Consider the following 22,683-nt stretch of genomic DNA (forward strand, 5'->3'; position numbering starts at 1 on the left):
AAATAAGAAAGAAGAACTTAATCCTTAATTTTTCATTAACTTTTATTGACTAATCATTTTTTATAGTGAATAAAATGAATTTAGAATTTTAGTTCCTGGCAATCATATACTTTTAATCATAATTCAGCTATGACCTCGACGAATATTTATTTATAAATAATGTTTATTATTTTTTTATTGTTATAATTAAATATTAATTCAGTATAAACAAATTTACAAAAAAAACTATTTTAAATATAAAAATTGTATTAAAATAAATTATATACAATGTAATTATTTTTAATTACGTTAAATTTTAAATATTTCTGTCATCAAATTAAAATATTTTACATTCTATGTGAAGAAAAATTTAATAGTTTTTCAAAATTATTGGATAGTTTTTAATTATTTAATTTTATTGACTTATATAAAAATCTAAAATAAAATTTTTATGGCAATTTTATAAAATTTTAATCTTGTTACGAATTATAATGGTTTAATTATTGGTTAATTAGCTTTATTTCAAGGACTGATTGTTATAAAATCGTGATTATAATTTCTTGTCTTTATTGAGCAGCACATAAGTTCTGCTAAATATAGTATATAAAATATACACTGGCATATTATTACAATAAAACATTTTCTTTGTATAAAAATGATATATATACATTCTCACTGTTATACGAATATTTGAATATTAATTATTACTAAATTAATGTTAAATTACAATACAGGATTATTACAATTCATAAAAGAAATAAAATATCTGTAATACATAATAAACAAATGTAAACAAAATAAATATAAAAAAAAAATAAAATGCACTTTGGACGGTAAGCATTACAAATAATACTGAGAACACATTTTGCGGAAAAAAGTAAAAAGTATTTTATATATAACAGAATGTTTCTAAAAATTTAGAAATATTTTATATGTACAATTCTTTTGTACATATCATTATTAAAAAAAATATAATCAATAGATTTTTATAAAAATGCGTTTTGAAATCAATTAATTTTTGTTAATTTTATAATTAACGTTAAGTAGATTGTGAATAAGAAAGAAACAAATAATTGTTCTCATTTTTAACATAATCAAAAGTAAACAAATAAATATCTAACATAATAATATCCTGCCGTTCAATCTAAATTTAAATGTACATAATAAATATTTATGCACCTTGTAGCCTAAAATAATTGTAGTCATATAATTAAATCGATTTCTTTACTTTACTTTTTATTACTAGCAATACTACGATTTATACTAATAAGTGTATGAAATAAATTTTGATAAATTTATTAATATACTTTCTCCTCATCGATTTTAATAATTTTTAGTGACTTAAAAGATATCATTGTTATAAAATCATTTTGAATAATTTTTTCCTTTATATAAATAAACAGTTATCTATAAAGGAAAAAGTTATTCAAAATGATATTCTTCACAATATATTTCAAAATCATTAAAATCGATGAAAAAAAAATAATTGATCTAAATTTAAAGATAAATTTTATATAATTAATTTAAATATAAAAATTTCTACTTAAAAAAATAAAATATTCTAAAAAATATAAATAATATTTCTACATGCTTAGATTTTTTAACGCAATATAATTTTTATATTATTTTCTGTGATGATGAATTGTACTATTACAAAAATAAAACAAACAACACAGTTTTAATATTCCTTATTTTTACCTTATCTTTTAAGGAAAATTTCAAAAATTTTTTCCAGTCCAGTATTTTATGAGAGATTTGTAAAATTTGTTTATGTTAACTAATTAAATTTACCAGTCTCCATAAATCATTTTATACAGTTATTATTAAATCGAAACAGTAGAGAGATGTTTCTTTTTATTTTTTCTATAAAATCTTTTCTTATATGACACTTCAAAGTGCACTTATAAGCATAATTTACTAAGTATTCTAGCACGTTATTCAATTTTATACTTAAATAAACCATTCTTTCTTTTTTTGAACTTGATGTCCAGTGGCAGAATGAACAACTGCAGAATCTGGATCCAATGCTATTTCAGCACCCTTATCTTCTTGTGTTAAATATTCGCCTTTATGTCTCGACATATATCTTCCTATAAGTACAGCCATTATAATTAAAGCTATAATAATGACAGCTAATACACTTCCCAAAATTGCGGTGTCTGTTTCGTTGTAAGCAGCTCGAACTTTTTCTTCATCTACTTGAGGTGGTGGACGAGTTTCTATGATATCAGGTGGATGTGTAATCGGTTCCACACCACAAAAATCTTCAGTAAGAGGAGTACCAAAAGAGCGAACATTTCCAGGTCCATCTTCTTGGAATAATAATTTTAATGGGTAAATATCATCAAATTCTACTCTAGATATGCAACCAGCAAAACCTTCAGTCATGGATTCGTTTCTTCCAATATACATATATTGAATATTATTAAATTGTGCGTCAGCCGAGGTTTTAATGTTGAAGGAAAACTCTTTTGGTTCGTAATTGTCGACTTGTAATACAAGTATCGCTCCTGAATTTTTTCTGCCCACTCTAACATCATGATACTGTCCCAAACCAAAATGCTTATTAGGAAAAATTACTTCTTGCCGTTCGAAACCAAAATCGAAAACTACGCGTAAGTGGCCACTATTCGAAACCATAATTGTCATATATTCTCCAGAAATATTTGAAAAAAGCCCAAGTAGAAAACCTTTAGGATTCGTCGTTGTAAAACCAACTCTAATTTTTTCAGAAATTGTAGATCGCCAGCTACCCATAAAATCATACTTTATTATTGAACTTGGACGCATATTGACACCAATTTCTGTAACAGAATATATTTAAACTTAAAATGTAATTTTTATGATTTTAATGTTATATAATTACTATTATACAAATGTCAAATAATTCAATTATAATTTCTAAAAATTAAAAAATAAAAATTTAAAGATAAAAAATGTTAATTATTTGTTTATTATTTTTATTATAAAAAAAGAAAAAAAAGAAACATACCATCTGCACAAATTGGACCTTTAAATGCAGTCCATCGACAATCGCAAGAATATCCATCATATCTTTCATGACATGTGCCATTATTAAGACAAGGGCTACTCTCACATTTACCCATACAACCTTCAGAAATTCCATATAAATTTTGACGGGTATAACTTCTTAAATCTTGCAACTGTCCATTCAAAAGAAGCGCTCTAATACATCCCACATAACCATCTCTATAATCTGTCGTAGCACCAACTACAAATTCTGATGTAAGATGAAGCGCTCGTACCGGTCCCGGAGGTTCTCTTACTTCATTTTTTAATGCTCCATCCACTACGATTCTAGCCTCTTTACGATTTCTTTCAACCGATACGGAATGCCATCGATTATCAGCTAATCTATACGAGGTTTGTACACTGACAGTAAGTGGACCACTACCCGCTAGATACTGGAACTGAATCTGATTTCCACTATTTATAGAGATTTTTATGTAATCTGTAGGCCCCTTGCTGTGAATTATAACAGCATTTTCAATGGTCGTTTTAAATTCAAAATAAATATCACCGCTATGACCAATATCGAAAGTTGGTAAGTTTATAGAGGCATCAACAATACGGAATGTTACTACATTTTTGAACAAATCTACAATAAAACGAAATATTTTATTATCTTATAAAAAATTATTCAAATAAAATACAAGTGACACATATTCGAGGAACAATACAAATGTGAATAGAAAACTATAATTATTAAATACTAATTGCTATTATACTACAATACTTAATGTGCTTACAAAAATACAATTTACATATTTAATTAAGTGATATAACTATGTTGAATATAATCATATGCCTATATTAAATGGCATCATATCTTACCTGATCTTACCTTGGTAGTCAACCAAGGTAAATCAGAACCTTATAAACAATTTAAAATAAATTAAATATTCTCGTTTATGTGCATAACATTAAGAAAACATTCTAAACGTACCATCTCCTTCACAAATAAGTGGTCCAAGTGTATAACGTCCTTCTTTATCATCAACTGGTGTACCAGTATCACCAAATCGCAATTGTTTAACTGGAAGATATTCTTTCTCTGTAATATCTCCACTATCTTCAAATAAACCATCCAAATCAGAATCACAATTACACCATTTAGTAGGATCTGCACAATTTCCGAGTATACCACATTCGCATTTACGCGAACCTGGCAAAGCTCCTCCCCAATAATCCATTTTTTGATTATTTCTACTGACCCACCATGAATTTGGTCTGAAATAATCTCCTTGCGGTACTAAAATTATATGAATATAAAATATTACATATATATTATTCACAAAATTATTAAATAATAGATAATTACCTGGTGAATTAAACAACTTGGAATGTACACATTCGTAACTAATTCTCTGCCTACAATTAGTAGATCGATTTAAAAGAGCTTCAATTTGATCCATGTCCGCATCGTAAATAATATCTTGAACGAAACTACCTGGTTCTTGAAATCCATCCACAGGTGTCATGCGTTCATTATTATGTCGCAAAATCGTTCTTACACGTCCATCTGTATAAAATTCACAAACAACTGGAAAAGGTTTCAAAGGACCACTTCCGTCAACATCTATTTTAATATCTGCTCGTTGATTAACTGAATTTATGTTTTTATATGCCTCGCATGAAAGGGGATTTAAAGAAGTGTGACAAACTGCTCCTGTATATCCTGTATTGGCACAATCACAGAAAAATTCATCAGAATTTTGTCGACATACGCCAAAATGTTTGCACGGATTCGGATTGCAACGGTCCATCATCTGACAAGCATCGAAAACAATTTCGTTTTTGCAACAGTATTCCTCTTCTTTCCAATCAGTTGGTAATTTGTAATTACCATCGATACTAATCATACGCATGCAACCAATAAAACCGCGACTGCTTTCTATTCCTATCATACCACCAATCATATAAATAGGACCCGTAACCATATCTAATATACGTCTAGTTCGCATGGGTGTTCCATCGACATTTAGAATAAGATTGTTTTTCGAAATTGTTAGAATAATTTGATGCCATTTGCCATCATTAAACTTTTCATCAAAATTGTCTAAAATTACTTGAGGATTTCCTTTTGTTTGAATATCAATTTTCAGTTTACCATCTTCTAAAAATAGCTAAATATATACGATACATATATAATATATATAAAATATTATTAATATATCTGAAAACAAAAATTCTTATTTTTCAAAAATATGTTTACAAACCTTCACATAACCTGGAGAAGTAAATTGGTGATATAAAATAATACCCTTATCTTCGTATGTTCGAAAAGTAAGAGAAACATTCAAAGAAGATACTCCTTCATATCCTTTAAGTCTAGCATATGAACCATGAGTTAAAAATGTAACGGGAATTATGGGAGGTTCAGGACAATTATAAAGTGTATTCACTTTATAGTATCTAAGATTTTCACCAGTAATTTCTGTTTCTTTTAAATCATGAATAATACTAGTTGCATTAAGATAAAAATTTTCTATGCATCCAGTAAAATTTTGATTGACTACTAATCCATCCTGTTTGTTGGGTACACCACCTATATAAAGCTAATAATGTTTTTAAATTAATATTACAGATTCGAATACTTAATAGAAAATATAAATTATATATAAAATATATAAAATAAAAAAAAATTATTTAAATATATAAAATAAATTATAAATTATTACATACTGCTCTATTTAAATCCAGTCTATGAAACTCTCCTTTTATTCTTCCTTTAATTAATACTCTATCTACAGAGAATGAAATATTTTTCCTATTACGTGATATCAAAACATCATGCCACATATTATCATCAAGAAGACTTCCAACAGATAGACTTGTCATAATACCAGATCCCAAATCTATATTTAATATCATTCTATTATCTTTTAATTGTAAAGCTATATAATCTCCTTGTGTCCCGCGAGAATACATTAAAATACCATCTGCATTATTTGTTTTAAATCGAAAACGTATAAAATGTCTGTCAGTTTCTATTGGTTCCCTTAATAAATCATATCGTAAAAGAGATGAACCATTGAAGGAAAGGATGTCTGATACTATAATGAAAAAAATTAATTAATAAAATTAATGAAAAAAATTTTATGCATATAATAAAATAGTTGATTTATAGAATTGAAATTTAATTATTCTTTCTTCAAAAGAGTATTAATTAATAAAACTAATAAATAATATTTGAAATATAATTTTTATATTTTTATATTTGAAAACATAACTATTATTTTTAAACACTTTGATTTTCAAATAAGTTTTTTATATCTGGATGGATAATTGATATAATATATTATTATATATTATAATGTAATATTGTATATATATTATATTATATAATATTAGAAATAATATTTTTATATGAATTTATATATTTTATATAATTTTCTCAAAAAATTTTTTAAAGAATATCTAAATTTTATATTATTATTTTCACTTACCATAGTCACATCCATATAATTCTAATCTTAATGATATTCTATCCCGCCATCGAGTAGGATTTATTCTAATCCATTGTGCAATAATTGGTACTTCAAATTTGTTAAGTTTTATGGTATCACCATCTATATTACCTTTAAACATCTATAAAAATATTGTACTATATTAAATATATATTAATTATTTATATATATTAAATTTTTAAACTTTCATTAACAATAATACATTGTTAATTAGTTATATATATTTATTTTAAATACAACATTGAATGTAATGCACAGAAAATAAATGGAAGTATATTAAACATAAATTGATAGATATTTGGCATGCTCTTATGTATATATAAACATGTTAGTAAAGCATTGTTAATCATAAGTGCAAAAGCATAAAAGCAAATATTTAACATTCTCTATTGGAAATATGATGTAAAGTAATTTTAATAATAAATTATTAAAACAATTATCATACAATGCTTAAAAGATTGGAAAATAGATAAAATTTATATGTACAAAGATAATTTTTCATATTACTCCTTGAATATTTATCATAAACTTAAAAAATCTAAATATTCTAAAATCTAATTTAAATATTTTTTTTATTTTTAAAAAATTATGATAAGTATTAAAAATAAATAATTACATAGCAAAATATATAATTTTAGAAGAATAAAAAATATTCTTTTGCTTATAAAAATAAAAAGAACATTAATACATATATATTGTACAGAAAAGTTTTGTTCCACGTTATATCAGTATTTCTAATAATCTCTTATTATCTTATACCTCATCTACACCATCTTGACTTTCATAACTGGCCCAGGCTTGCCCATCATCAGAATATTGGACAATATATTCTGTTATATACTCATTAGTATGAGCACGACCTCGTGTAGCAATGCTGCGTATCTCATATCTGTCTCCCAGTTCCACAGTAAGATGTTGATCATAACTGCTAAGCTCTGGTGACCATGTAGAACCTCCTGTAAAGCCCAGCCCCATATCCATGTGTAAAAGAAGAAGAGTACAAGCAAAGCAAGTAAATAGAAGAAGAAATTAATGTTAATAAATTATTAGAAAATGGTAAAATAATGATTATTTTTTTTTTATATTTTAAAATGTATATTTTATATTTCTAGTGCATTACAACTTTTTCATTTTCATATTTACATAAATCAAATAAGATTTTAACTATAATATATATTTATTTCTATGAATAAATATGCATTCTAATAGTATACATTAAACATGCCAAGCAATATCTTACCTAAATATCTCTTAATATTACAAAATCTCATTCATAATTTATTCATGCTTACAACTTAATTAATATAACTAATATAATAACACTGAAACTCCAATCATTTTGCATTATCATAGTGCAATAAATTGTTAATATGTTAATATGATTATTGTTAGTTTTTAAATATAATTATTGTTAGTTACTAAATACCTTTTTAGCAAATTTGTTCATGGATTATGGCTCTGCTATGTTAACAGACACTGATTCAAATGTTATATAGGATAAGTTTACCTTAATATTACCATCTTCTTCTTTGAATTCAACGTAGTCCAAGCCATTTGTGCCATAACTGATAACATATTCCATAACATACTCATTTTGTACTGCTCGACCTTGGGTCGCCACAGCTGTGATGTTCATTATTTGACCCAAGTCGATGATAAAGTACTGACCAAAGTCTGAACTGCTAGCTGTCCATGCGCTTCCGCCTATGCCACAATATATATGCATGCATGCAACTCAAAAATGAACTTAAGAAAGCAGTCATACTTAAGATAGAACTACTAGAGAATTAAATACTACTACAATTATTTTGTAATGAATTTATAAATATTTGTAATATAAGTAAAATAATATTAATTAAATTTATTTATGAAGATATATAAATAATATAGGTATTTATTATTTGTTATATTTTTGAAAGTTTTTTAGAATAAATAAAATAATTACAAGCAATATTTTTAAAAAAAATGCATATGTAAGTTGAAGAAATACAATGTTATTTATGAAAAATTACCTTTCCCAAAAGCAGAAAAGAAATTAAATGTAATAGGTTTATATATGTATATAAAATAAATAAATTAAAAATTATATCTTTTTTTATGTTTTTGTAAGTTCAATTTATACATATATATTTAATTAGAAAATTATATTAAAATTTTATTAAAGTAAAACTTTAATTAATACATTGCTCATATCATGCCAATTATATATATTTACTAGTACATTTAATATTTATTATAATGAACAATAAAATACTTGGTTAATCAATATTTTTATATTTTTATATTTTCTTTAATACATTTAAAGAAATTTTCTATTTAATATAGAAAATAATTTAATACTAATTTAAATTAAAAATTTTCCTTCATATACAAAATTAAAAATTATAATTATAACAATATTGACTATCCTATAAAAAGGTAAAATAAAATTTGCACACATATTTCTAACTATCTTTATTAGAGACTCACTAACTAATATAAAAATGTTATATCTGTACATCTTTATTTCATGTATATAAATGTACTCATAAAAAAAATATATAAAATCTAAAGTTTTGAATTTTCTTTTTTTTCAAAATATTTTTGTGTATATTCAAAGTCTTGTGGAAACAATGGAACAGTGTTTACTAAAAGTTTATCATTGCTTATAATGTCAAATGTTTTCTTTTGCGATTTCAGTACTTTTCCATTTTCTTGCAATGCTATAGCTACACAATGATGCGAATTTAACAATGTTTCCTCAAACAACCAATCTTGTTTTATACCGTTTATATATAAAACTGTATCAATCGTTACAGAATTTTCAAATAATCTTGAATTAGTTTCAAATGAAAATGTTCTAAGATCACTTACAATGCCGATGCCTAAAGCTTTCACATAGCTTTCTTTTAATGCCCAATGTCTACAAAACATATTGATTTGTTCGGACTCGTCTAAAGATAAATTTTTTATCTCTTTCCATTCTGAAGATGAAAAATTTCGATTCATTATACGGAAAAATTCAGATAACTGTTTACCACCAGTATATTCAAATTTCATTATATCTATTCCTAATTTTACATTCTTTGTTTCACCTGCTAAAACTGTATAATCACCCTGATGGGATACATTAAAACTTAAACTCGAAGAAATATTTTTTAAAATAGGCTTATTATTTGCATCTCTTACAAATATTATATTGGAATATGGAATATGTCCATATTCATTAACAAATTTTCTCATCATTAATCTGCCTACAAGAGAAGCCCTAACATCTTTGCGAAACACAAATTTGCCTAATCTTTCTTTCTCTTCTAATTGTATACAAGAAATAGCATAAGTAAAGTCCTTCTCACTAGGATTCCATTCCTTCCAATTGAAAGCCCATCGAATACTTTGAAACATGTTTTCTAATATTAACTTTTAACTTTAATCTATTAATAAATTAATGTTCCAGAAATTGTTATTTACTTCTTTTTATTAAAGCACTGCTTTTTTAAGGATCTTGTCTTTTAAAAAACCAGGCTACTCTTTAGCATCCACCTGAAGCAAATAGATAAGAAATTCTATTATTTTTTCTTTTTAAGTAACAATATTTACTTTTATTTATTTATTAATTTAATTTATAAATTAATTGTTTGAGAAATAAATATTTATTGCTTAAGGAGAAATTAGATGTACAGAATAACTGTGCAATGAGTCAGTGAGTTCAATTTATTTAATTTAGACCTAAAATTCTTTTAATTGACTGAGAAATGTGGGTGTTGATGAGAATAATATTTCTTTAACTGAAGTTTTTTATATTAAAATATTTTATATATTAATATAAAGATAAAAATATATTTATATATATTTTATCTGTATTGTTGTTAAATTTAATTATTATAAATTTAATATAATTTAATTAATAAGTAAAAATAAAAAAGCAATCTTAATAACATATACTTAATTACATATTTTTTTCAAAATATAACATGAAAATAGCAAGCAACGAATTACTATATATCAAATATATCTATACAAGAAAATAATATAAGAAATATTGAATAAATATTTTTAAAAAAAAGTGCAATATATTCTATGAAAAAATAAAAGAAATTTTACCATTGAGCCTGGCATTTTCTGGACCTCTGTTAGGTAATGAAGTAGTAGCCGTTAAGTGAGCTCTATCCAAAAGTGGTTCATTACATTCATCATCTAATAAAAAAAATTACAATAAAATAAGATAATTTATATACATACTATTAATATCAATAAAATTCTTTATTAGTTGTAAATTCAATACAATATTTTTATTTCACAAAGGATATTTGTTTTACAAAAGATATTTATCGATTTAATAATACAATTAAAGAATTTTATTTTATGTAACATGTTTTAATAATTCTATCATGTGTATTTAATAATATATATTTAAACATTATAAAGCAATTAATATATAATTATAATGCACTGATTCATTTATAGAGTTTTAATTTTTAAATTGCATACGGATTCACATATCAGACAAATTAAAAGCTAAAATACATTCGTTTATCGGTAAGTCTGTCATAAATTCTACTGCGCCATGTTGTAAAATGGGCTTGGCTGCATTGAATCATCACATGAAAATTTTTTTTTGTCGAGGAAAAATTTCAAATTATTAATAATAAGTTTTACTTACATGCAAAAGTAAATGAATTACATATAATTGCGAATATGAATATAAAACACTTGATAGTATTCATCGTATCATTGCCCTTTTAGAGAGCAACATACGACAATATATTCGCAAGCGAGACGCGTCGTACAAACTGTTACTGATTCTCTTGTATTCTTGTATTACTCTTACATAGGTTTACTACTACAAAAAGCTTTATTCATACATAGTCACACATATATATTCAACTCTATTATATTAGTTATTTAAAATGATCTATTGAATATATTTCAATTAAGATTTAAAGAAAAAATAATTTTTTTTGCATTAATATAATTTAATGTTAGTTAAATTTATATAAAATTTATACAATTTAAAATATGTATAACAAAATTCTATCTTAATTTTATGATATATTAAATTTTTCATTATTCTTATTTAATTAAGATTTTCAAAAAAAATATTTATAGAATTTCTTTTTTTTTATATATTTATATTACATATTACATTTAAGATTTAAAAATATTGGAGAAGTTTTTTATTAAAGATCGATAACATCAATAAATATATATTTATAATATAACATAACAAAAAACAAAAGTTCTATATAATTCTATATAATTACTATATAAAAACATTGTTAAAATATATTATTAAATCATTAATAAATCATTAGTTAATTGCTGTGCTTTTTTGCCTTATCCATTTTGATTTGTATACCTGTGTCGACCTCTGTTGGTTATTATTGATATAAATGAAATACAAAAATATAAAATAATTAAAAATTATTCAATTTTTATGTAATATTTTTCGATATCATTAACAATTTTTGAAATTTGATAGAATTAATTTAATTAGAATATAAGCATCTGTAATTCAATTTAAATTTTCGTAAATTCTTTCTAAATAGAGAGAGAGAGAGAGAAAGAGAGAGAGATTCTTTAAGTTTCTCCTTCTGAATAGTTTAATTAATTAATAAATCATTGATTTTAATATTAGATATAAATTAAATTAGCTTTAATAAATAAATATAAGAAATTTAAAAAACAAACTTTGAGAAAAGAGGTTAAAATTCAAAGATACTTTGTAATTTTCTAACCAATAAGGTAAGATATATAGAAATAGATATATTCACTATTTTGAAAAAACGAATATATGTATATAAACATAAAACGAATATGAAATGAATATGAATATAGAAAAAAAATGAACATTTGAAAATAATTTAATGTCATTAATTTCATTTTTCTATTATGTTTATAATTATTAATTAAAATGGCTGACGAATTTGAAAAACAAAACGAGAAAAAAGAAAAAAATGAACAGGCTGATCAAAATAACAAATCTATACAAAATGAATATGATAAACAATCAGAAGAAGAGGATAAATATTTGATTGAAATACAAGAACCAGCATCAGTAGAAGATATTTACAATAATGATTATGTAGAACATGAAGATTATGAATATATATCAAAACCTGAAAAAGGGGAAGAAGAAGAAGAAGAAGAAAAATGTTGGTTTCTATTTCGTTATAAAATTAAAATTAATTAAAACTAATTGTCGTTATATTAAAATATATTGTTTTCTCAAGAGAACATATTTAAAATTATGATCTTAAAAATGGTTTTTAATATTTTTAATGCGTAAAAATATTTTACGATAAAAATATTACACGATTCATATTATTCGAAAATAATAAATTTCCTAAAATAAAATTTTAATAACATAGATATATTATAAATTTAAAAATTTGAATATTTATAGATATTTATATATTTATTTATATAGAAATAGATTTTATATTAAGATTTTATATTATTTATTTGCTATTATATTATATATAAGATGTTAATATATTATGAACTTTTAATCAATTCTAGAAACCAAAATAAACATAAAAATTAGTATACAAAAATCGATTATTTATTAAGTTATAACCAAGTAATTAAATAATTTAAGTAATTTTAATTTCATATTGAAGAAAGATAGAATAGAATACAATAGTAAAATGGAAATGATCTCTTTTTATTTCCATCTTCTATATATATATATATGTGATAAAAAAATATAAATGATAAAAAATATTAAAAAAGAATTCAAGAATTTAAGAGTTTATAATACTTATCAAGAAAAATTTACAGTGAATGTAAATAAGGAAATTAATTCAGGAGAATATTAAATTTTTAACATAATTATCACTAATATTAACAGATATTATTTTATGGATATGAGCAAAATAAAAACACTTGGCAAGATCTTATGCAAAATATATATTTGTTATTTTTACATTTGAATAAGAATTGATCGAAAAGTTGAGAATAACTTTTTTCAAAACTAAATGAAACTGAAATTGAAAATTTTTACTTCGTTTGATGAATTGATTTCTATTAATTAATATTTAGTAATAATTATGTTGCTGACTTTAAGTTAATGTATTTTTAAATTGATCTCTTTATTTATATTATAATAAAGAAATTTATGACATTAATGATAAAAATTAATTTTACATTGAAAGGTTTGATTAATTTATGTATTATATTGTTTTAATACTATATATATATATATACATACACATATGTAATATATAATAAAAAATTAATTAGCAATGAATATTTTGATTAATTATAAACAATTTACGAAATATTATTAACTTCATAATATTTATATTATTTATATTCTTTTCACTTTTTTATATTAATGAATTTATTTCAATCAATTTATCACAAAAAATTACAACAGATGAATTATTAAGTAATAAAATCATTTATTTTCTTTAAGATATTCCTGAAATCATAGATTGGGAAAAAGAAGCAAAAGAATCGGTACGCATAGATACAAGTACATTAAAAGAAAGGCAAAAAACAATTTATGAGTTAGATTCTTTTTCTGCGTCTGGTATAGGAGCCGAAGAAATTTTGCAACTTGCTTCAAAGGATTTTATACGCGAGCCATTGAAAGAAATTCGTTATTCTACAACACTGGTAAATTACATACATAACAATATGATATTATCAAATTTTTAATTGTTCTTATTGAATTCCTATTATGATTTGCACATTAATAAAATTTATTTATTTATTTTAATTTATAAGATCCTAGAGAATAAACATTAAGATGGCATATAATATAAAAAAGAGAACATTTTTATATAAAATAATCTATTCTTTTATATTAAAAATACTTTTAATTCTATAGATATTCTATAGATATAAAAAGATTAATCAAATCAATTATTTTAAATATTTGTTATTTGTTATTTGTTATAAAAATGTATAATTATTTGTTTAATTGATTTATCAAATCATAAATTTTTTGTCTAGGGTATTCCAGGTATAGCAAGGATTAATTTATCACCAATTACACAAAAAATAGTTGGTTGTGTCATAGGAGAAAATGTTAGCACGGAATATCCCTGGGTATATGTCAGAAAAAAGATCATTGAAGATAATATAGATCTTCATGAAGACAGCAGTGATTTTTTACCCGTAAAAGATGAGATATATAAGTTTCCAAACTCGAAAATGTTAATTGGTTACGTCCCATCACTAACCGAGGAAGGTCAATTCTACATATGCTTGACCGAAGAAGGTCGTGATGCGATAGTCGAATATATTCAAAAGGAGAGAGAAGATCATGAGAATCGCGTGAGAACTGCTGTGTATAAACCAATTGGAAAGTGGAAAGAATTGACTAGCAGCGTGGAAATTGATTCGATGATCGTTAAGAATACTAGACCGCTTTTGGAGATTGAGGTAAAAAATAGTCAATAAAATACAGAAATAGATGAAAATGCAACAGTATATTTTTATTACATAGAAAATAGAAGAATTGAAAAAAAAGTTTCATTTTGCAAAACTGCATTAATTTTTAATTTTTAAAAAATTTCACAAAATATACATATGAAAAATAATTGATTTTACATCTGAAACATTTATTAATCCTGAATATAATTTTTTTTTTATTGTTTTTTTATTATAAATTTTTATATTCAATGGCATATATATTTTTATACGTAAATTATTATAATAAAATTTATACGTAAATAATTATAATAAAAAATAATAAATTTTTTAATCGTGTATTTTTTCAAATTATGATGTGATTATATATTTGTTCATATTTTATTTTACTTTTTACATTATCTATATTTTTTGTTTTATAATTAGAAAATATTTCATTAATAATTTACTTTAGCTAGTAAGTACAGCAGACGTGTTGAATGCGCCAATACATTTCGAAGATAGAAAAGTAGATGATGTTAGAGATGGATATATTGAACTCCTTCCTTATCGTCAAATCTTCGAAAATATTCCACGTAAATTGTTATACAATGAAACTCAAATTACTCCAGAATATCGAACTGTAAAAATTCAAACAGAACTTTCGATACCCATAAATCGTTGGGTTCAATATGAATATACATATCAACGTCCAGATATTAAAAAGTTTACCCCGGAAGAACAAGAATCTTTGAAAGTTTTTCTTCGTTATTTCACCGATTATATATGTGATCAAGTTAGTTTATATACTTTAACGTAAAAATATTAATTAAATATTATATGGTTAATTACAATCAACTTTACTAAATTCTGTAAAATTTTAATAATTAATATTTAATATTACATTCTAGTTATTGGTAAATGCCACTTGGGATATTTACTGCAATGATTATGAAGATTTGGTGAGAAATATAAGAGATACTCAGTGCCCCATACCTATAACTTATAAAGAATATTTAAGTTTCCATGATGAGAAACACGTGGTTAATAAAGTTATTAATGATCTTACCTGGCATCCATTCTGGACTGGAGTAGTGTTTACTGCTTATACAAGTTTCGCAAAGAGCCAACATTTAATCGGTCCTAAATCAGATGAAGAGGTGAATTTAAAAGATAGAGAAATAAAATTTTTTTTTTTCTTTTAAATCATAATTAAAATTTTCATTGTAGATTATCAAAGCCTATGATAATAATTACGCTCTCGTATGGTCTTTCAATGATTCTTTGGTGCCAAAATTGGTGCTTGAATGTCCAAGAGAAGTAACATCCGTGACCGTGAGTCCATTGGATGGAAATTTGGTCGTCGGTGGTTGTGCGAATGGCCAATTAAGTATTAAAAATCTAAAAAAATTATAAAAATATTCATTACGGACAATAAATACAGAATATCATATTAAAAAAAATAATAATAAGTACAATGGTGATTTTATCGGGGGAAAAAGTTATTAAGATATGATTATATTATTTTATATAATATTTAAAACTTTCGTCTTCAATTAATGTAAATTCATCTTGATTTTTTTTTTAATAAAAATATAAATAGCAGGAAAATATAAATGTTCTCATTTGTTCAAAAATTGCCTTAAATTATTTAAATATCAATTTCTATATAACGAATTACTAAATGATTAAAAAATATTTAAAAATTGATAGGTCGTAATATGGCATATTCCTGGAAAAATCGAAGCAGTAGAAACAGTAATTGTGCATACCGCAGCTCAAATAAGACATAAAATCGTGATAAAAAGTTTGATCACATGGATGCAAGAAGCGCTTAGAATTTCCTTAATCAGACCAACTGCGATGTCTTCATTGAAGGAGAGTCAGAAAGCGGCTGTGACCCAAATTGCATGGATTCCATCTTATAATAGTATAGATTCGAGTGGCAGAATTACATCATTACCTAAAGATACGAGTATTGATGATTTATCGTCCCAATTTCTTACCGCGAGTCAGGACGGTACGATCGCTTTTTGGAATTTAAAATTAGATGAAAAGTTAGTCTTTTTTTAAATAAATTCTTTTTGTTAATTAGTAAACAATTTAATTTAATTTAATTTTTATTATATCAGTAAAAAATTATTATATTATTATCAGTAAACAATAATTTAATTTAAGTTTATATCAAATATCTTATTACTATTACTATTAACTCTTTGTGCTCCAACGATGACTCTCCGGTACTTGTATTGATATGGCGACAATATTTATTTATATTTGATTTTTTTAGAATATCGCTTCATAAATAGGTTCTTAAACTCTTTACATATAATCTTATGAGATGTAAAATAATATATTATTAAATGACTAGATTTTTTTATTTCAAATTAGACCGTGATCGCGGGTCAGACGACATCTTCGGCTGAGTTTGACAACTGTGGCAATAGAAATATTATTTTCAAAGTTTTTGCAAACATAAAATAAGTTAATGAAATTAGCTCAAGTAAAGATGAATTTGATTTTTCGTTATTTAATGACAAAATTCTATTCATAAAAAAATTAATATATAGAGAAAACCACAATGAACATGGAAATAAAATAAGAAATATAAAAATAAAAATAGTAGATAATGAATATGAAAGCAATAGTTGAAATGAAAATATCACAGAAGATATAGAAAATTCCAAATGTATAATATGCACGGAAAATATACCGCGAAGAATATAATTTGTATCCGACGAAAAATCTGCAGGACCGCAAATACCTTTGAATACAAATGAATCATTAGATTTTTTTTAAACTATTTCTTGCTAATGAACTTATTAATAAAATAGTACACAAAGCAAATAATTATGCAATAAAAAATTAGAAGGAAAAATACTATACAAACTAAGTTTATGCATTTTATGATGCATTTTGGTGATTGCTTCATAAAATATCGCACAAAACAACAATATAGACTTTAATATTCAATAATTTTTTTTTCTTTATATGTAAAGATATAAAATATTAAAATATAAAAGTTTTATGCGTTAATTTGTGTGTGAAATCATAAATTAGCTAACTAAGAAATTCCATCGAACACACCGAGCGCGCGAGTTCGAATTATCTGAAGTTTTTGATTCAATGAACGGAGTACAAAAATTAATGATAGAAATGTTAAAAAATCTAGAGAAGCAAAATTATGATAAATAAAAATATCATATTATTTATTAAATAATATCATACAAATATTTTTGTTATTTTGTAAATTGAAGCTACATAATCTCATTATGATAATTAAATTCAAAACAATCGTAAACAAATAATAATTTTTTACGTTAAAAGAAAAATTCTGAATGTAAATAATAAAATATCTATGATAGATTAGTTTCAATAAATGGTTAAAATATTGCATTATTTCAAAATTATTACAAACTTATTACAATTATTATTATTATTACAAAATTATTCAAAAATTATTACAAAAAATTATAAATAAACAATTATTTAATTTTTTTTCTACAAAAATTTCATCTATTATAAATTCAGAAATTAAATTTATATTTATTATATTATATATATAAATTAATTAGAAAATTAATCAAATTATTATTTATTTCAAGATGGATAGCATTAAAAAAGAAAGATACTCGAAAAAGAAAAGAAGCAAAAGTGAAAAGACCAGAAGCATTAGTGGAATCTATATCTCCGTACAAAATATTGGATCGTATTTTCAAACCTCATTATATTTTGGTGATTCAACATCCGAATGAAAGTCGAAAAGTAGTAATTACTACTATGACTATTTATGTACCAAAATTTAAGAAAGAACGTATAGACGTTATTCCACCTACGGAGGATATAACTATTCGAAGATTTTATAAAAATATAATCGAAAAGCCTGATTTTGAAATGGAAAGAAATATATATATTGGTACTGTTGAAGGTATACAAAAAGAAAATATTTAGGAAAGAAACAAATTATCCTATTCAATCAAATATTTGATCTATTGAAAATCAAATAGTCTTTTTATTGATTATAAGATTTTATCATTAGGTGATTTTGGTTGTGTCACATGGGAAGGATATGATTTTACTACGGATTTAACTATTAATACTGAAATATGTCGTTGGATTTGGTATAATAAAATACATGATGGTCCTGTAACACATGCTGTTAGGAATAGACAAGATGCAAATTGGATTGCCACTATAGGTGGAAAAATATTTGCTGTTTGGAAAGAAAATTTTGGTTTACCAGTAATGTGGAAGAAGTTAAATATTGGGTATTTCACAGATATTTTTGATATTTAAAAATCTTTCTCTTTCTTTCTTTCTCTTGCTGTTAAAATTTAATTAATAATACAAAAACTGTATTTACCTTTTATTTTTATATTTATATTCTAATAACTTATTCAAAATTTACTTAAAAATAATTAATATATTTTATTTTAAACTTATATATTGATTTTATACAAAATAAAAAGTAATAAATATAATTAAAACAGTCTTATTATATTACTCTAAAATTATTATTATTTTTAAGAAAGCATTATTTTTTTTACTATATTAATCATATTATTTTTTCTAAATTATTTATTTATATATTATTTTTTATGGAAATATATCTATTCTTTATAGACTTACTGCTGTTTCATGGGGTAGTTATCGTCCCACGGTATTAATTTTGACAAGAACAGATGGTACCGTTGAGTTATGGGATTTCCAAGTGAAAACAGATAGCCCGTGTGTTACCCAGAGTTTATCAGGTCGCATAATTACGGGAATATATCCTCACGATTTAAGATTGGATCCACAATGCATAGGATTTTGCGATTTCAATGGTATCCTAAGAATGTTCCTATCTCCTGGTGATTTTTTGAAAGTAGATTTAAGTGATATGGAATGGATGAAAAATTTCATTCAACATCAAGTCGCAAGAGTAAATTTATTTTTTTATATTATCTTTAAATAAACTTAAAGATAAAATTTAAAGAAAAAAATAATAATATTAATAATTAAAAATTTCTAATATTTTTTTATATACTTTTAAAAAAATTTTTTTTCAATTTTTCAATAAAAATTTCTTTCTCATATATGAATTAATTATAAAAAATTTCTTTATAAATATTAGGCACAAAATTGTAAAGAATGGAGAGAGAAATGGTTTCAAGCAAATTATGTAGATATCGAAGAGAAAAGATTAGCACAAGAAGCAGAGAAAAAAAAGCAAGAGGAAGAAGAGAAAAGAATTGCCGTTAAAACAATAGAACCCGAAACTACTCTAGAACCTGTAAAAAAATTGGTACATTTCATTTTAATTAACAATAAAAAAAAAAGAAATATGTGAAAAAAATTTATTTTAATTAAATTATATTATTTTAATTAAATCGATTAATTAATTCTTAGAAAAGATGGGAAATGATTGAAGATGCGCGCGAAAAATGGAAAGCAAGAGAATTGAAGCACATGCAAGAAGTACTTTTGGAGAAGAAAGGCTTAAAAAAAGATGATCTTGAAAGGCAACGTGAACCCATATTAAAATTACGACAGGAAGCACAAAGGAAGAAGAAACGGTTACAGGAGACATTAAAAATGCAAGAGGATATTTTTGAGCACACCAAAAATCTTTTCTTCCCTGCAGGTCCTCCCCCAGAGATCAAACCTATCTTGCCACCAAAAGAAATTGATTTAATTACTGTAGAAGATACTATACTTGAACAAGAAGTAATGTATATAAAAGAAAAAAATTACACATATATACAATGTAGATTTCATTGAAGTTACATAAAAAAAAAAAAATTAAGTCGAAAATATAAATTATTTCAATTATATTTTCATTATATTTTTATCTATAAACATTAAGCAAAATATAATATATTTTAGTAGAAAGAAGATTTTCAATAACTTTTACAATTTTTTATAATAATTGAAAGAAAATTCTTGAAAAAATAAATATTCCTATTTTATCCTTCATTATATATTATAGTAAATTATAATAAAAAATAAAAAAAAGGTATGAATAAGAATATAATTATTGTATAACTGATACATTTATGTGATAATCAAATATTAAATTAAATTATTAAATTAAATAATATTAAATAATATTAAATTTAAATGTACATATACTTTAAGAATATTTAAAATTAATTTATTTGGAAATAATTTTATATGAAAAAAATGTTAATTTATATTTTCGACTTATTCTTTCTATTTATTTTTTACTTTTAAGTATCACAAATAACTCAATGATATATTTTAAGTAAAATTTTAAGTTAGTTTTCATTCACAATTTTTTTTTAATGTATTCTAAGGACATTCAAGTTCGAGATCCAAATGAAGAAATCATTAATCATTTTAAGAAAACGCAGGCTACAATAATGACCGAGTTACAAAAAAAACCATTCACTTATATGTTTAATTGGAAGCAAATTTTAAGAAAAGGAAAAAGATTTCGTGACACACTGGCTAGGAAATTGAGCAAAAAAATTGCAGCAGATATAAAAATATAAAATTCAACAAACAAATATTTGTTTTATTATAATATTTGTTTATATTATATTTGTTTTATGTGTTTTAATAAAATTATGTGTTCTAGTAAAATTTTCTTTATTAGTTTTTAATTCATTCATAATTAAATTATTAAAAAAAATATTAAAAATAAATATTTATATGTTTACATATTCTCTTAAATAATTAAATTAAATTTAAATACGTATAATAAATGCTTTGTATATTAAAAATAATTGTATTTAATTATTACTAATAAAAAAAAATTAATGAAATTTTTAATTAAATCAGTTTAATAAAAATAAAGTTTCAATTATATGAAATTAATAAATTATAAAAGTTAATATGTTATAAGAAATTATTAAACTTTAATTAAAAAAAATAAAAAGAAAATATATTGTAATAAATTTAATTGCAAATATTATTACATTATTACATTAAATATTATTATAATATTATTAGATGAATAAGATAATTTACGTTTATATAAGTCAGTTAATAATCACTGTATTTACAAATTTATAATATTTAGTATTTGTTATAAGAAAAATTAAAAAGACAAAAGAGAACAATTTATTTGTTCTCATCTTCTATTTTATTCTCTTAACATTGTTCAATTTTATTAAACAATAAAATTGTATTAATACAGAATAAAAGATGTAACAAAAAAATAATAAGAAAATAATAATATGAAATTACAAAATAAATAATATAAAATAAAAGTGAAATTACAAACATTCAAAAAAATAATTTTTTTTTTAAATAATTTATAAGTCTATAATAATTTGAGGAGATAATAATGACAATAATTGGTTTTAATATTATTTGAACATACATATTAATCTTATTTTTTTTTTCTTTTGGAATTTATAATTAAATAAAAATTGTTTAGAAAATTTTTTCACGAATATTCAATTTATATTTCGAATAATTTCGTTGCTTAATTTTTAAATTTGTCTAACAATTCTATATATCTCCTATAATATTGCTCAACATATTGAATTCATAAATTATATTTTCATATCAAAAAAATATTAAAGAAGAAAAATATCAGATTTCCAAAAGATTTTAAACAATTAAGTAGAAAAAAAAATACGAATTAAAATAGAATGGAAATACGAGACACCAAAGTTTTGATCTATCTTGATAATTTTGACAATGATTGTAGTTCGAATATATATATATGTATATCGAATAAAATATCCTCTTCCAAGCAATTGTTATTGATAGCTATCTTTCTTTTGTTTAATGGATTTTTTATAATTTTATATTTCGATAATATTTTTTATAATTTTATATTTCGATAATAAAAAGTTTCTACGCGCGCTTATTAAAGTGAAATTTACTTTAATATATTTTATGATTTTTAAAATAAAAA

General features: G+C 23.0%; 3 protein-coding genes across 5 annotated transcripts; 1 reads left to right on the top strand and 2 right to left on the bottom strand.

The window, feature by feature from the left end:
- Positions 1 to 529: 529 nt before the first annotated feature.
- LOC107996955 (neurexin-4) lies at positions 530 to 11,277 on the bottom strand. Of its 3 annotated transcripts, none has more exons than XM_017055289.3 (10): positions 11,113 to 11,277; positions 10,554 to 10,646; positions 7,978 to 8,174; positions 6,450 to 6,591; positions 5,686 to 6,056; positions 5,220 to 5,558; positions 4,322 to 5,126; positions 3,947 to 4,252; positions 2,972 to 3,598; positions 530 to 2,783 (listed from the first exon to the last, which is right to left on the bottom strand). In XM_017055289.3, the coding sequence occupies exons 1-10, from the start codon at positions 11,174 to 11,176 to the stop codon at positions 1,930 to 1,932; spliced, it is 3,798 nt and encodes a 1,265-aa protein (XP_016910778.1). In that variant the 5' UTR covers positions 11,177 to 11,277; the 3' UTR covers positions 530 to 1,929. The 3 variants fall into 3 exon arrangements, with proteins under 3 accessions (XP_016910778.1, XP_016910770.1, XP_061933832.1); XM_017055281.3 differs by lacking the exon at positions 7,978 to 8,174 and adding an exon at positions 7,230 to 7,426 and having other exon boundaries at positions 11,113 to 11,273; XM_062077848.1 differs by lacking the exons at positions 10,554 to 10,646; positions 11,113 to 11,277 and adding an exon at positions 7,230 to 7,426 and having other exon boundaries at positions 7,978 to 8,119.
- On the bottom strand, positions 8,910 to 9,992 carry LOC114577317 (L-aminoadipate-semialdehyde dehydrogenase-phosphopantetheinyl transferase). Its single transcript, XM_062077860.1, has one exon. The coding sequence runs from the start codon at positions 9,852 to 9,854 to the stop codon at positions 9,018 to 9,020; it is 837 nt and encodes a 278-aa protein (XP_061933844.1). The 5' UTR covers positions 9,855 to 9,992; the 3' UTR covers positions 8,910 to 9,017.
- Positions 11,278 to 11,779: 502 nt separating the features above from the next.
- Positions 11,780 to 21,398, top strand: LOC107996628 (dynein axonemal intermediate chain 3). The gene is made up of 13 exons (XM_062077861.1): positions 11,780 to 12,604; positions 13,870 to 14,072; positions 14,412 to 14,843; positions 15,286 to 15,606; positions 15,722 to 15,970; positions 16,041 to 16,194; positions 16,522 to 16,867; positions 18,416 to 18,738; positions 18,850 to 19,078; positions 19,434 to 19,734; positions 19,927 to 20,097; positions 20,202 to 20,519; positions 21,110 to 21,398. The coding sequence occupies exons 1-13, from the start codon at positions 12,364 to 12,366 to the stop codon at positions 21,305 to 21,307; spliced, it is 3,486 nt and encodes a 1,161-aa protein (XP_061933845.1). The 5' UTR covers positions 11,780 to 12,363; the 3' UTR covers positions 21,308 to 21,398.
- Positions 21,399 to 22,683: the final 1,285 nt, after the last annotated feature.

The sequence above is a fragment of the Apis cerana genome, linkage group LG8 (genome assembly GCF_029169275.1).
Source record: "Apis cerana isolate GH-2021 linkage group LG8, AcerK_1.0, whole genome shotgun sequence".
Lineage (NCBI taxonomy): Eukaryota > Metazoa > Arthropoda > Insecta > Hymenoptera > Apidae > Apis > Apis cerana.